The following is a 14489-nucleotide window of genomic DNA, read 5'->3' as shown; positions in this document are numbered from 1 at the left end:
CCCCTATATCTTCCACCCTTCACCTTAAATTTATGTCCCCTTGTAACTCTCTGTTGTACCCGGGGAAAAAGTTTCTGACTGTCTACTCTATCTATTCCTCTGATCATCTTATAAACCTCTATCAAGTCACCCCTCATCCTTCGCCGTTCCAATGAGAAAAGGCCTAGCACTCTCAACCTATCCTCGTACAACCTATTCTCCATTCCAGGCAACATCCTGGTAAATCTCCTCTGCACCCTCTCCAAAGCTTCCACATCTTTCCTAAAATGCGCCGACCAGAACTGCACACAGTACTCCAACTGTGGCCTTACCAAGGTCCTGTACAGCTGCAACATCAACTCACGACTCTTGAATTCAATCCAGTAATTCAATACACTGTAAGTAATCTAATCTAATCTAATCTACGTTTCTTATGGCTAATGCACCTAGCCTGCAAATCCTTCGAATCTATATGGGCAATTTGGCATGGCCAATCCACCTAACTTGCACACTTTGGACTGTGTGAGGAAACCCATGCAGAAACTGGGAGAATGTGCAAATTCCACACTGATCATCACCCAAGGGTGGAATCAAATCCGCTGTGAGGCAGCAGTGCCAGCCACTGTACCACCCCATATGTCCAAAGCACTGGTGAACCAAATCAAACAGCATATCCTTTGAACTGTTTGCATCAGACAAGGTACTAACCATATCTACTTTGCCCATTCATACAAAACTTGCAACACAGTGCCCAACATAAAATGGAATTCCATGGTTAGTCCATGTTTGCTGGATTGTTTTGAATGTATGAAGAACCATTTTAGCAAATGATTTTGAGTTGAGCTTCCACTGTAGCACACCTGCATGTACTGGAAGATATTTCTATTAATTGCTGAGAGTAAGAACATACATGTGCATTTTTGAACTTAAGAATGTCGATGGCAGCCATTTGCTGATTCACTTCTGAGGGCAATTCATTGACTAATTGGAACCAACCTGCCTGATTTAAAATCTAAACAAAGCCAGGCTAACAATTGATCATCATTGGCTGAAATGCCCTCCATGGCAACACATTTACCATTGACAATCTGTTTGCCAGCATTCATCGTTCTCCTCTGTAAATTATGGCTGTCCCTCGAATTGGTATTCTTGCAAATTATCCTATTGAATGCAAGACGAAAAAACTTTGACAAAATGTCTTTTTTTTTCAACTCAAGTTCTGTATTACCAAAGGATTATTTTCCTTCATCTAGCCTTACATAGTTGTAATATTTGTAATGTAGTATGCTCTCCTGTTGTTCCTGTTCTACAAATTTCTGTTTGTTGTTTTTAGTTTTTATTCTCCTCTGCTATTTTAGCTCATTTTTTTGTTGTTGTTTGGTTCTCATTGGTTCTTCCTCTCCATTAACTATGTTCATGTTTGATAAGCCACTATATGGCAGGATTGGTTCAGCCTTCCCTGGCCCTTTTTTCCCTCAGTAGCCCTCTTTCCAGGAGTAGCCCCTCTTGTGATGGAAATAAGAGCCAATAGATCAGGTTAGACGGGTAGTGAGGTTATTGAATTGTAATTGAATTTCGGAGAGGTGGTGATGTTGTGGTAATTTCACTGGACCAGTGTTTTAGGGACATGGCTTCAAATCCCATGTTAATAGTGCACTTTGAATTCAATAAAAATAGACAACTACTTCAGTTGTGACCCTATACCAGTGCTTATTGCCATAAAACCAATTTCAGTCACTGATGTCCAGTAGGAAAGGAAATCTATTCTGACATGGTCTGTTCCACATGTGACTTCAGACCCAGCACAATGTGATTGACTCTTAACTGCCTCTGAGTTATTATTGCTGGCCTAGCCAGTAATGCGTACATCCTGTGTATGAATAAAAAGGCTTCAACTTGGATCGATTTATAGAGTCATAGAGATATACAGCATGGAAACAGACCCTTTGGTCCAACCTGTCCATGCCGACCAGATATCCCAACCCAATCTAGTCCCACCTGCCAGCACCCGGCCCATATCCCTCCAAACCCTTCCTATTCATATACCATCCAAATGCCTCTTAAATGTTGCAACTGTACCAGCCTCCACCACATCCACTGGCAGCTCATTCCATACACGTGCCACCGTCTGTGTGAAAAGGTTGCCCCTTAGGTCTCCTTTATATCTTGCCCCTCTCACTCTAAGCCTATGCCCTCTAGTTCTGGACTCCCTGACCCCAGGGAAAAGACTTTGTCTATTTATCTTATCCATGCCCCTCATAATTTTGTAAACCTCTATATGGTCACCCCTCAGCCTCCGATGCTCCAGGGAAAACAGCCCCAGCCTGTTCAGCCTCTCCCTGTAGCTCAAATCCTCCAACCCTGGCCACATCTATTCACTTATCTAGTATTATGGCGTGCAATATTGCAAAGTGAGGGAATACTGTCAGACTGCAATTCTGACCTTAGATTGATGAAGTTCAGGAGTTGGCCAAATACATCAAAAGATTGAGCTACAAAGCAAACTTCAAGCATATCCAGCTGCCAATTTAAGGGATTAACTCAAAATGTTTGGGAATTAAATGGAGATCCTATCCATCTTGGTATTTGAGTTTTGCTTTAGCTGATAGAAGATCAAAATTGGTTGTGTAAGTAGCCTGAAGCAGTTACAAATATTAAACAGTCTCAGAATATCACTGTGAAGAGAATTTTTAAAAATGCTTTTGAAGTGTTGGACAGTCATTCCATAAATAAATAAAAAACATAATAAGAGTCAAAATTAGGTTTTATTATCATATGTATTCAAGTACAGGGATACAAGAAAAGCGTGCAAAATTGCCATTCCTGGCACCATCTGAGGTACAAAGGTACCTCATTACAAAATCTTAGATACAAAGTAGAAAAAATTTATATATTTTACACTCTCAACAATACAGCCCATATAAAGTAGAAAAAAAAATGTTACAAGTTCAACAAGGGCCCGCATTCCTCCATGCTGGGCTCCTCTACTGTAAGACCCCCAGCCCAAAAAAAAACCCACACTGGCTCATTGTTGCCCACACTTGACATCGCTGCAGATGCTGGGGATCCTCGGCCTGCCTGATGTTACCACCATCTTGAGCTGCCTGGTCTCTTGCTGCAGATGCCAGGAGATACCTCTCGCCACAACACTTGCTCAATCGTCTCCACGCTGCACAGACTTGCTCTTCACAGAAGCTAAGTTCATCAAACTAAGGAAAAAGCGAAGTGAAAGAAGAAGAAAAAGTACAGCAGATGGAGCAGATGAGCTTCGGGCAGGAGCCCACATGATGTGCTGCTACTCGGCCACCCTTAAAGAGATGTTCTTTTCTTTTTCGAGCAAGTTTCTCTTTTATGCTTTGCACAGAATCTCAATTACTGAGCTATGTGCTACCAATGCAGTTGCTTGTTCCTGCAGAGCCTCACTCAGCTGGTCTTGCATTTCTGCTCTTTACTTGTGTTCTGTTATCTTGTCAGGATTTAGGGGATTGGCTGGAAATCAAGTAGTGGTTCAAATCATTTTGAAGTGTTGAAACTGAAAATGGAGCCTAGTTATTTTAATCAGATTTTTCCTTTGATGCTAGCAGTTTTGAGAGATTGCAAATAATATCAAACAGAAAATGTCTTATCAATGTTCATTTAACAAGGAAGTGCTGTAATATAAAACTTGCACCTAAATAGTGGCCATTTTAACTGCAACAGCTCATTTTAATTATCAACAGTTTTCAAGCAAAATATGAAAAACATGCTAAACTTGTAAATAATTCCTTTGAGAGCTATCATGATTCTGTTTTCCTGTAAGAATATGGGCGTACAGCAAACTTTGTTTGAACCAGCACCTTATCAAGTGGCACTCTTGATAAACTGGCAAAAAATTATAGTACTGTGATATCCCAGTATTTGTACTGCAGGTAAAGTATAACAGTGATGTCTATACCCACTGATTTGTGTTTCTGCTGCTAACTATGTCAACTACGTTGACTTGAGGAGTTGTGTTTTTGTTTTTACAAAGATTTTTGAGGGATGTTGATATCGTGAGACTTCACTTGGTCAGGGTTTACTCTGGTTAAACATACCTCTTGATTAGCTGGAATGTTTGATTAACTCATCCCATAGATGTCAGTTAATGAAACATTTCCTGTACCAAACTCTAGATTTCCAGCTTATCTCGAGAAGGTAGCACTTAAGAAATATGTAGTTCTGTTTACATTTCCAATTTTGGTGTTTCAGCCTTGGAAAAATTGATGTGATAAATCTCTAGAATAGACTGCAGGCACTCTTAATATTCTAACCTGGTCAAGATAACTGGTGGTGAACTGTGATTCATAGTTGGTGACAAGTTGAGAGGTTGCCAATCTGGAATGTCGCTCATAGCATCTGTAGAGGTGGGATCTCAACTGAACCACTGGAGTTTCCAACTGGTCACTATGATTTATGGTGAACAAGACCTCAATGAATCAGGTAGAGAAATGGGCATCAGAATCATCTTATGTTGACTTAGTTCCATTTTAGTTCCACCTGTCTGTCAGAAGTAATTTCAAAAGAAGATCACAAATTTTGGTAGCTGTTAACCTCACTGCATTTAATGTCCTGCCCAAATCTTTTATTTTTACTTTTGTTGTGGACCTGGGATCAAAGTTAATAATGACTTATTGTTGTGGTTTCAGGTTAATGGTGTAGATCTAACTGGAAAAATACAAGAGGAAGTGGTGACACTGCTGAGGAACACCAAGATGGGTGGCACTGTCAGTCTGTTGGTCCTCCGGCAGGAAGAAACCTTCCTCCCTCGGGAACTGGTGCGTAGAATACCTGACAAACTAGAGGTATACTTGAATAACTGCAAACTGTTTATCTTATGTGTAGTTTTTAATGGCATCCATCTTTAAACATTGGGTGGTTTGCAGTTGATGCATCATTCTTTTTGTTGCCATATTACAATTCTGGGATCTGCCCTTCGCTCTAGCTTTTGAGTCTTAAAGCCAGGTCAAAGCATTATACCTAAAGTGTATTTGAGAGTTCATTTCTTATCCCATGTTTCCATCATTCTGACATGCTGCAAGGGTTTGATCAAAGCTTCCTCGAGGACTATTTACTGAGGATGTAAAACTTTGTATCAGGTGACCAATGATAAATCTCCAAACTTGTGAACACAATTTTTTTTTGTTGCAGACAGAATTTGTTGTGATGGGGTTGATTATGCATGTACAGTTCACCTATTGCCAATGCTGTAATCGAATACTCAACTGTCGTTGAAGTAGCCACACACATATTGCAGAATTCAAAATTGTTGTAACTATTTTGGAAAGCAACCAAGATTTCAATTTTGTTTTAAATTCTGCTATTAAAAAGAAAGGGACGTGTTAAAATTGCTTCAATTGTAGCAAAATTAATAGTGTAAGAACAACAACAATACAATGAGTTAAAAGCACAAGTCAAACATACATATTTTCTTCAGAAATGAACTTAAGTGTTACAACACGGCGGTGAACTCTTCCATTAATTAAACCAAATACCCAGAAAAGCTCACCTCGCCTTGTTATCGGTTAAACAGAGAACTCTCAAATTCCACTACATAAAGAAAATATATCAATTGATTCTTTAACTCTAAAAGTGAACATTTAACAACTATTCACAAATCTTTGCCTGCCTTTCTCTTAACTGCTTATTAACTGCCCCCAACTCTATAACAATATACTGTTCCAACAAAACACTTATTCAATTTACATTAACTTAAGTTCAAAGCCATACAGCGGCTGTCCTCTTCGGTGCCTGTCTTTTTTCAGCTGAAGATCTCCTGGGGTCATCGTCTTTCCTTTTACTGTGAAGATGTTTCAAATGAAGAAGGTACCCATGATAGAATGTTTCAATCTTTTGGGTCTCTCCCTCCCTCTCTCTCTCTCGATGGCAGTTACTCTGTCTGGCTTTCAAAATGCCTGCATTCTTATATCCCCAACATCAGATCATCTCATTGGCTTGATGTTGGCAAAATAATAAATTCAAACTTGATTGAGTTTTAATATCCTGGGGCATAATTTAAACTGATTTGTCAAATTTGAATTGTTGTCAAAACATCAACCAACTCAAGTATCCATTTCACGGCCAAATGTTACATATTTTCAATTTTCCAGTACACTCTGAGACTGCTAGCTAGTCATATGACAGGTGCTTTAAATCTCTCAGTTCAAAACAGCATTCACTCTCTCTTAAAGGTACAGTACACGCCTTAAACGTCATAACACCTTCATTTCCTAGGCTTTATATAAGTGATGTGAAGTAATGGAAATCCAAGTGTGTTTCTGCACAAAAGCCATTCTTGTATATTAATATAAATAGAAATGCACAAGCAATTTCATTTCAAAGTGTCTCAACCTCACAGCTGTCTTCTTTATATTTATTTCATGGAATGGCAGGATTAGCAAGGGTTGTGGTGGGGTTGAAGTTGACATGAAGGACTGAGGGAATTGTTCTATTTTGGATCTCCCACCTCTGACTTGCTGTCTGTGCTGTCTCCCTTTGGCCAGGATGAAATAGTCTGAGCCAAAGATTTGTGTTTGCCATTTTTTGTGCTGGTGGATGAAAAATATGCTTTTCAGAGCAGTACATACCCCCCTGCCAATAATTATTTCCCCTGAGATGCAGTATGCTGCTATTGTGAGCCACTCCATCCAGCAGCACAGCTGAGAACTACTGAAATCTCCCTATGAGATCCTCAATCACGAGTCCCAACCAAAGCTGGGATTTGAATCTGTTTCATTCACATGGATTTCCAGAACTGGAGTTCCACAGCTGCTGTACTGAACTATGTACTTTAATGACTTCTTTTGTCTGCTGTACTGATTTTCATTTTTTTAAAAATTATTTGAATTTGAGAATGTTCTTACAGTCCTATCAATTTCCATTTGTATTTTAAGCAGCTTGCATATTCATTTTACTACCGACATTTTAAAAAATTAAAGAAATGAATGAAAATTCTTAATTTTGTTCTATCAAACTTAAAAGAATTGCTACTTGCAGTCGCAAACTTGTGACAATTTTTTATTGCTCAAATTGATTTTTTGTTCAACACTGTTTTATATTAAGTTTTTTATAAGTAATAAAGTGAAGATAGTCAATTAACACTAAAACAGTATTATTTTCATGTTTTAAATATGTGGGAAGAAGAACGTTGTCTCCAATTTTGGATTGATGTTGGAGGAAGAGAGTAGCATTTGTGTCTGAGTCTGTAATCAGAACCAGTTTGTCTGAGCAATATTGCAGTCTGTGTCAGATGACCAGAACTTGAAAATAATTTGATAATTTCTGCGGAAGTAGTGTTTGATGATTTGAATGCTATTGGGAAATGTTGAAAGCATTTTGCTTTCAACTTTGAGACACATGCATTTCATTGAAATCAAACTCAAATTCCAGATCTGGATGACTGCAGCAAGTTATACAGCCATTTCTAGTTGAAGGAAAGCTTCCATTTAAGTCAAATGCTTGATATTTTACTTGGTTTTGATTTGAAGTGCAAGTTCATTGAATCCTTGTGAAATTGATTAGCAGATATTCAAACCTTGGGAACGCAATTCTAATGCCTTCTCAATGCATATTTAAGGCCATTGCCCTTCATGTATCATTGAGTCATAGAGCATGGAAACAGATTCTTTGACCCAATACCTTCACGCTGACCAGGATCTCTAAACTGAATTAGTCCTATTTGCCTGTGTTTGCCCCTATCAGTCTAAAACGGTCCTACCCATTTACCTGTCAAAATGTCTTTTAAATGTTGTAATTGTACTTGCCTCTACCACTTCCTCTGGCAGCTCGTTCCACACATGCATCTCCCTCTGTGTGAAAACATTGGCCCTCAGGTCTATTTTAAATCCTTCCACTCTCACCTTAAACGTGTGCCCTCTAGTTCCCCACACTGGAGAAGAGACCTGGGCTATTCGCTATATGTGCCTCTCATCATTTTATAAATCTCTATTAAGTCACCCTAAGCCTATCCAGCCTCTCCTTATAATTCAAACCTTCCAGTCTCGACAATATCTTTTGAAAATCATTTTTACACCCTTCTCAGTTTAATAACATTCTTCCGACAGAGGTGACCAAATTTTATGCAATACTCCATATGTGGCCTCACCAATGTCTTGTATACTGTAACATGACAGCCCAACTCCTATACTCAGTGCTCTGACCGATGAAGGCAAGCATGCCACCTTCACCACCCTGTCAACCTGTGATGCCACTTCCAGGAACTGTGTCTCCAACAATTTGCTCACCACTAATGTCAGGCTCACCGGCCTATGCTTCCGTGGCTTTTCCTTACAGCCTTTCTTAAACAATGGCACACCATTAGCCACTCTCCAGTCTTCTGGCACCTCACCCGTGGCTAATGGTGATACAAATATCTCTGCTAGGGTCCCTGCAATTTCTCCCCTAGTTTCCTTAAATGTCCTGGGATGCATTTGATTAGGGCCTGGGATTTATCTATCTTTGTGCTTTAAGGCCTTCATGATCACCTCTTATGTAATGTGGACTGTTTTCAAGACATCACTATTTATTGGTACCAATGTATATAACGACCTCTGGTTTCTCACGCCCCACTTTGAGAATTTGCTCTGTGACATCCTTGACCTTGGCACCAAGGAGGCCATACACAATCTTGAAACCTTACTTGTGTCTTCAGAAGCACTTGCCTGTGCCCCTGACTAGAGACTCCCCTGTCACAATTGCCTGCTGGGACTTTGGCTCTGCTGTAAAGCAGGATATTGCAATCATGGTGCCAAAGACCTGGCTGCTGCTTGCTATTTTTGCCTGAGAGGCTATCTCCCCTCACAGTATGCAAAACGGTACACTTGTCTGAGGGCGGGATAGCCGTAGAAGATTACTGCATTTCCTGTCTACCTCTCCTGACTGTCACCCATCTACCTGACTGAATCTGTCGGGTGACCACTACCCTGAAGCTACGATCTATCACACACTCAGCCTCTTGCTGGCTACAGTCTGTTTTTTTTAAAAAAAGGAAAAGTTTTAAAATTAAAAAGCCTCTTGGAGCTTTTCTTCCCATTATAATAATTGGTCTCAGCTATAAAACAGAGAATGTGTAGGATGCCTGTGAAAAGATTGAACACAAGTTGCCTCTGTCACTGTTTTGTACATCTGTGTAGTATGCATGCAAATGCCTTCTATGTCATGTAGTTTTATTCTTTGTTATCTCTATTTCTAGAAAAAAGAATCAAGTCAGATGCAGGCACCAAGCGAATTGGTAAGAGTTCTACGTTCTAAGACACACATTAAATCAGAAAGTAGTCTTGTCGATTCATGATCTGATGCATTTGGTGATGGGCAGTTTGTATTTCTTACAGTGCTGAGCATGATAGCCGAAATTGGAATGCTTTACTAAATTGTTGCATCAATTTATCTTCCCTGGCTTAAAAATATGTTGTTCTATCCAATATTTGGTTGCAGAAATCTATCAGATCACTCACAAAGCTAAATAAAAAGACTGTCAATAGAAGCATGGGATTGAGAGTACATTTGCCCAAAGAATTTTTTTTCAACAGCAGCTTCAGGCATCAGTGAGATCTGTGTGTACATGAAAAATTACTGCCATTGTAAGTATGTTGTGTAGGGAGCAGCTAGTCTCTCTTCAGATCAAGACCTGTTCTATTTCAAATCCTTTGATATTGAAAATTTCTAAACCATCTGGAGTGTAATATATACCTGAAGTATCTGAAAGTGATTTACTAAAACAGAATGCAACAGTATGTGTGGTAGATGCATGACCTATATAGTTCAACAATGGTGCAATTAAGAGGCATTAAAAATTGCTTTGTAAATGTCATTGTCTATGAAAGCATCTTTATGTGAAAATAGCTTGTTATGATAATTACCTTTAGGTGCTTAATTTGCAAATATCTTTTAATTATTTTTTCCCAACATACAGAATAGAACTTTGGTGAGACCACAGCTAGAGTACTGTGTGCAATGGGTTGCCACATTATAAGAAAGATGTTAGTGCACTGGAGGTGGGGTGCAAAAGAGAATCATCAGGGTGCTGTCTAGGATTGGAAATTTAAGTTATGAAGAAAGATTGGATGAACTTGGGTTGTTTTCATTGGATCAGAGAAGACTGAGTGGCGAGGTGATTGAGGTAACAGGATTATGAGGGGCATGGACAGATTGGAGAAGGAGCAGTTGAAGGGTCAGTCATGAGGTGACACAGGTTCAAGGTGAGGGGCAGGAGTTTGGTGGATGTGAGGAAAAGTTTTTTTTTACTCCAAAGGGTAGTGATGGTTGGGAATGCGCTGCATTGGAGGAGTTGAAGAAGTGAGTTGTCTCACACCCTTTAAAAAGTACCTGGAGAAGCATGTGGCATATTGTAACATACAGGGTTGTGGACCAAGTGCTGGTAAACAGGATTAGGTTGAAACTCAGATGTTCCACATATGTCAGTGCAGACTTGGTGGGCCAAAAGAGCTCTTCTGCTGTATATAATTCTAAACAGTAAAGCAAATAGGACAAGAGTAATTGAAGAATGGTGACAATAATTATTAGTTGATCATTGTTTCCTTCTATTCTTCCCATGATTCCATGTCCCCAAACTATCATCCTACGGTCCCTCTAGTGGACCATCATCTGAATGAAAGATGTGCCGTGTGACATGTTCAGTCATTCAGATGGATAGAAATGTTTATGTACCATTTTTGTTGACTGTCTCTGAATATTTGCTGAATTGGGAAATGTATTCAAAGGCTCCACAGTTTGATCTGCTGCTATAGTTGTAAATGTTGTTTAAAAAGAAACGTATCTGCCATAGTAAACTCTGAGAATTGGTGGAGATGTTTTGCCACTAAAATTCAAAACATGTTTTTTTAAATAAGGAGCAGGAAGACCACTTTGCTTTTTAAAGGAATTATCACTTTTAAGTCCAATATAAAGGAATAACTTAATTTCATTGAAATAATTGACTTTTACTCATGGTCAGTTGAACCTTTTATCATTGTTCATTGTTTCACTGCTTGGAAATACTGGTGAATAGAATGCATCAACTCTGGGGAACAAATTACTACGTTGAGTGAAATTGAGAGATCATCAATGCTTCCTCAGATTCGCTACCTGGAAATTAGTGCAGGTCCTGAAGCTAGATTATTGTGCTGAGATAATGTAAATGTGACAAAGGCTATCTATGCTTCTTCCCAGCATTTTGATGATGACGAAGAATTATTTCAAAGTTATAGAAAATCCCAGTTGAACTTCACAGATACTATAGAGACATAACAAACATTTACTGACTTACTCAGGTAACTTAAAAGGTATCAAGAAAAGCTATTGTTCTCCTATGCATCTGGCTGGGTTAGAGCATAATTAAGATTGTGAGCTCCTAACCAGCCTGACCTGATTACAAACAAAACCCCATTGCTGAAGTTACTCCATGTGAGGAATTGATCTCAAAACATTGGCGGCATGGTAGATGGGCAGCTCAGTGGTTAGCACTGCTGCCTCACAACGCCAGGGACCCGGGATCAATTCCAGCCTCAGAAGACTGTCTGTGTGGAGTTTACACATTCTCCTCGTGTCTGCATGAGTTTCCTCCGGCCGCTCCTGTTTCTCCCACAGTCCAAAGATGTGCAGGTCAGGTGAATTGGCCATGCTAAATTGTTCATAGTGTAGGTTAGGCGCATTAGTCATGGGAAATGTAGAGCAATAGGGCAGGGGAATGAGACTGGGTAGGATACTCTTCGGAGGGTCGATGTGGGCTAGTTCGGCCAAAATAGTCTGTTTCCACACTGTAGGGATTCTTTGATTCTAAGATTCTATGAAATTCTGAGGGAAATTGGTTGTAAGTCATACTTGCCTCTTCACTAGGAATTAGTATGTGATTTACCTCATGGAGAAATAAATGATTGGCTTTTTAAGAAAAAGAAGACATTGTCACTTTAATATTTGACTCAATCTATGAAATATTGCCATAACAAATTCATGTAGATTACTTTGCACCAACAGTATTTTGGTAACCATAGAACAGTGATGTATCTTGGGTGTTAATAGCTGACAGAAGAAAGTAATAGAGTTGCTTGATAGTATAGAACTTTATTATTGCTGAAAAGAGAGATATACTTTTGAATCTTTTCATTTTATACTTATCATGAGGTGAGGGTGTTGATTGGTTGGCAAATGGACTTGAAATGGTCGAGACATTATATTAGAGAAATAATCATCTTGGGCAGAATAAGTTGTTGTTCCCTTTGAAATTGGGTAGTCTTGCAATTCTGCCCTGATGAATGCAAAGTGAAAGCTTTGGTAATCAGGTCTTGAGAGCAAGATGAAAATAGCGTATCAAGATTTGTTTGCACGTTTACCTTGCGTTATCTGTTATGAATCATGTTTACTCTGATGAGCATTTTGTTCAGTATTAAGCAGTAATCATTTTCACATCCACTGAAAAGCTTCTCTTTCTTTCCTATATCCTTTTAAGTATCTCATCATTTGCTATATCTCGAAGGAACAGAAAAGAACTGCTTTAAGTCGATCTTGAAAAAAATAATACCTGCATTATAATGCCACCTTTCTTAATTCATAGTAATAAACATAGTTCAGCGCATTATTGTACTTTAACATTTCATATCATCTTTAGCACATTTAAAGTATTTGCACACTTACTTCCCATTAACTACATTTAAAAAGTATTACTAATCAGTCTGGAGACCTTTGTTTAAATTATCAATGTTTTATATGTTGGCATTAAGCATTAAAATTTAACTTAGTGACTTTGATTTAAGCATTTTCAGTATTCTCGTACAATACTGTTAATAAATCATGGAAACTTTCACTCTAAATTCTTGCAATCAAAATTATTCTATGGGTATGAGTTCATTGTTTACTGCTCCAATCCGCAAGAAGTACAGAAAAGTGTGATTTCACACCCCAGCAATGTATTGAATATCTTTTTCCTTTTGAAGAAATAGAATTAATATCTTTCAGATCATTTTTGTCTTTTTCTGTAAAATACTCAAATCCACTCCATGTTATTTGCTCCTGGTTTACTTACCTGAAATATAATTGCTTGATATAATGAATCATTGATGGGAGAACTTCGAAGCAGATTCTTTCACTTGAATTTGTCACTTAGTAACCAGAGTTTTAACCCTGTGACCACTGGAATCCCTTACAACTTCTAAAAAAAAATGTGAGCATTGCTATTTTCCCATCCCTTGCACCCCTTAGTAAAGCCAGGGCATGCATAGTCAGTAGGAACTTGACCTGCATCGAAGACTACAGCCCTATAGGAGCTGCATAAAATGCTCTGGAGATACCACTTCAGTTTATGCTCATCCTTTACTCTGCTCAGTGTTGGAGATGGGACGGTACATCCCAGAAACCAGTGAAAGAGCTGATTTTGTAGTCCCCAAGTTATTAAATATTCAAGGTATCTGGTTGTTGGGAATTGAGTTCTCTGCCATGATTCTTGATCCAATAAGTTACCAATATCCTGCAATAAATTAAAATGAAGAACTGGGGATGCTGGAGATCTGAAACAAAAACAGAAATGATGATCTGATGAAGAGTCTTGAGAAATAATTGCTTTCTTCCCACAAATTCTGCCAGATTGACTGATAGCCTTCATGCTACTTTGCCCCCACCCATATGTGCACCTGCACACAGGCACACACACTGATCTCTTTTTGCCACTTGCCTATCTTAAAGTGGTCATTGCTTGAGTTAAGTAAATTAAAGAGCATGCGTACCTTCCAGAAACATGAGTAATTTCATTTGTCCAGTTGCTGTTTACACTGCCGTGCTAAGTTCATGCTGGCATTCACTTCCTTGCCCTTCTTTCTTGCTATTCCATCTGAATTTATGCGAACACTCCTCTCCACTCTCCTAATCCATACCACCATTTTCCTCCTCTCACTGATGTTCTCCTTCCAGGCCAATTCATGTGAGCAATCTTCTATCTCCTCTGCTAAAACTCCTTTACCCCAACATCACCTCCAATTTTCACTGACCATTCTTCCATTTCTCAATATACTGTTCAACTTGCCTCCACTTCTTTCCAATACTAGCCCCCATTTCCTGATGGTGTGTCCATAATTTCATGTTCTTCCTCTCATTACACACAGACATTTCTCCCCCTTCTTTCACCTCCCTTCCTTCTGCAACTAATTTAAGTTGGCCCTCAACCTTCCCCACTCCTATTAACATAATGAGCATGCATTCCTGATCTCATGAGAATTCTTCGCCATAGCACACAGTGAGATATAAATGTCCTGTATTGAAGGAAACCTCTGATCCTTACCCTTAATGGCCTACATGTGACTTCAGGTCCACAGCAATGTGGTTGACGAATAAGTCACTCAGTTGGATCAAATTGCTACAAAATCTAAAAGGTGATAAAAAGGAATGATACCAGGTAAACCAAGGCACCAGAAATGGTAAAAAGAACAAAGAACCATGGATGCTAGAAACGAGAAACAGGAACAAAAATTTATGGAAAAGCTTAGCAGGTCTGGCTGTATCTGTGGAGAGAA

The 14489-nt window shown here is 39.0% G+C and overlaps 1 protein-coding gene across 7 annotated transcripts in view; it reads left to right on the top strand.

The window, feature by feature from the left end:
* LOC122550085 (partitioning defective 3 homolog) overlaps positions 1-14489 on the top strand; it is an 843398-nt gene that overhangs the window by 525428 nt on the left and 303481 nt on the right. For 6 of the 7 annotated variants that reach the window (XM_043690629.1, XM_043690626.1, XM_043690631.1 and 3 more), the window contains exons 11-12: positions 4644-4799; positions 9185-9223. In XM_043690629.1, coding sequence (XP_043546564.1) covers positions 4644-4799; positions 9185-9223 — 195 coding nt within the window. The remainder of the gene's footprint in view (positions 1-4643; positions 4800-9184; positions 9224-14489) is intronic. The other variant, XM_043690628.1, reaches the window with a different exon arrangement.

Source organism: Chiloscyllium plagiosum, chromosome 5 (genome assembly GCF_004010195.1).
Source record: "Chiloscyllium plagiosum isolate BGI_BamShark_2017 chromosome 5, ASM401019v2, whole genome shotgun sequence".
Lineage (NCBI taxonomy): Eukaryota > Metazoa > Chordata > Chondrichthyes > Orectolobiformes > Hemiscylliidae > Chiloscyllium > Chiloscyllium plagiosum.
This window is presented reverse-complemented; position numbering and strand designations above follow the sequence as displayed.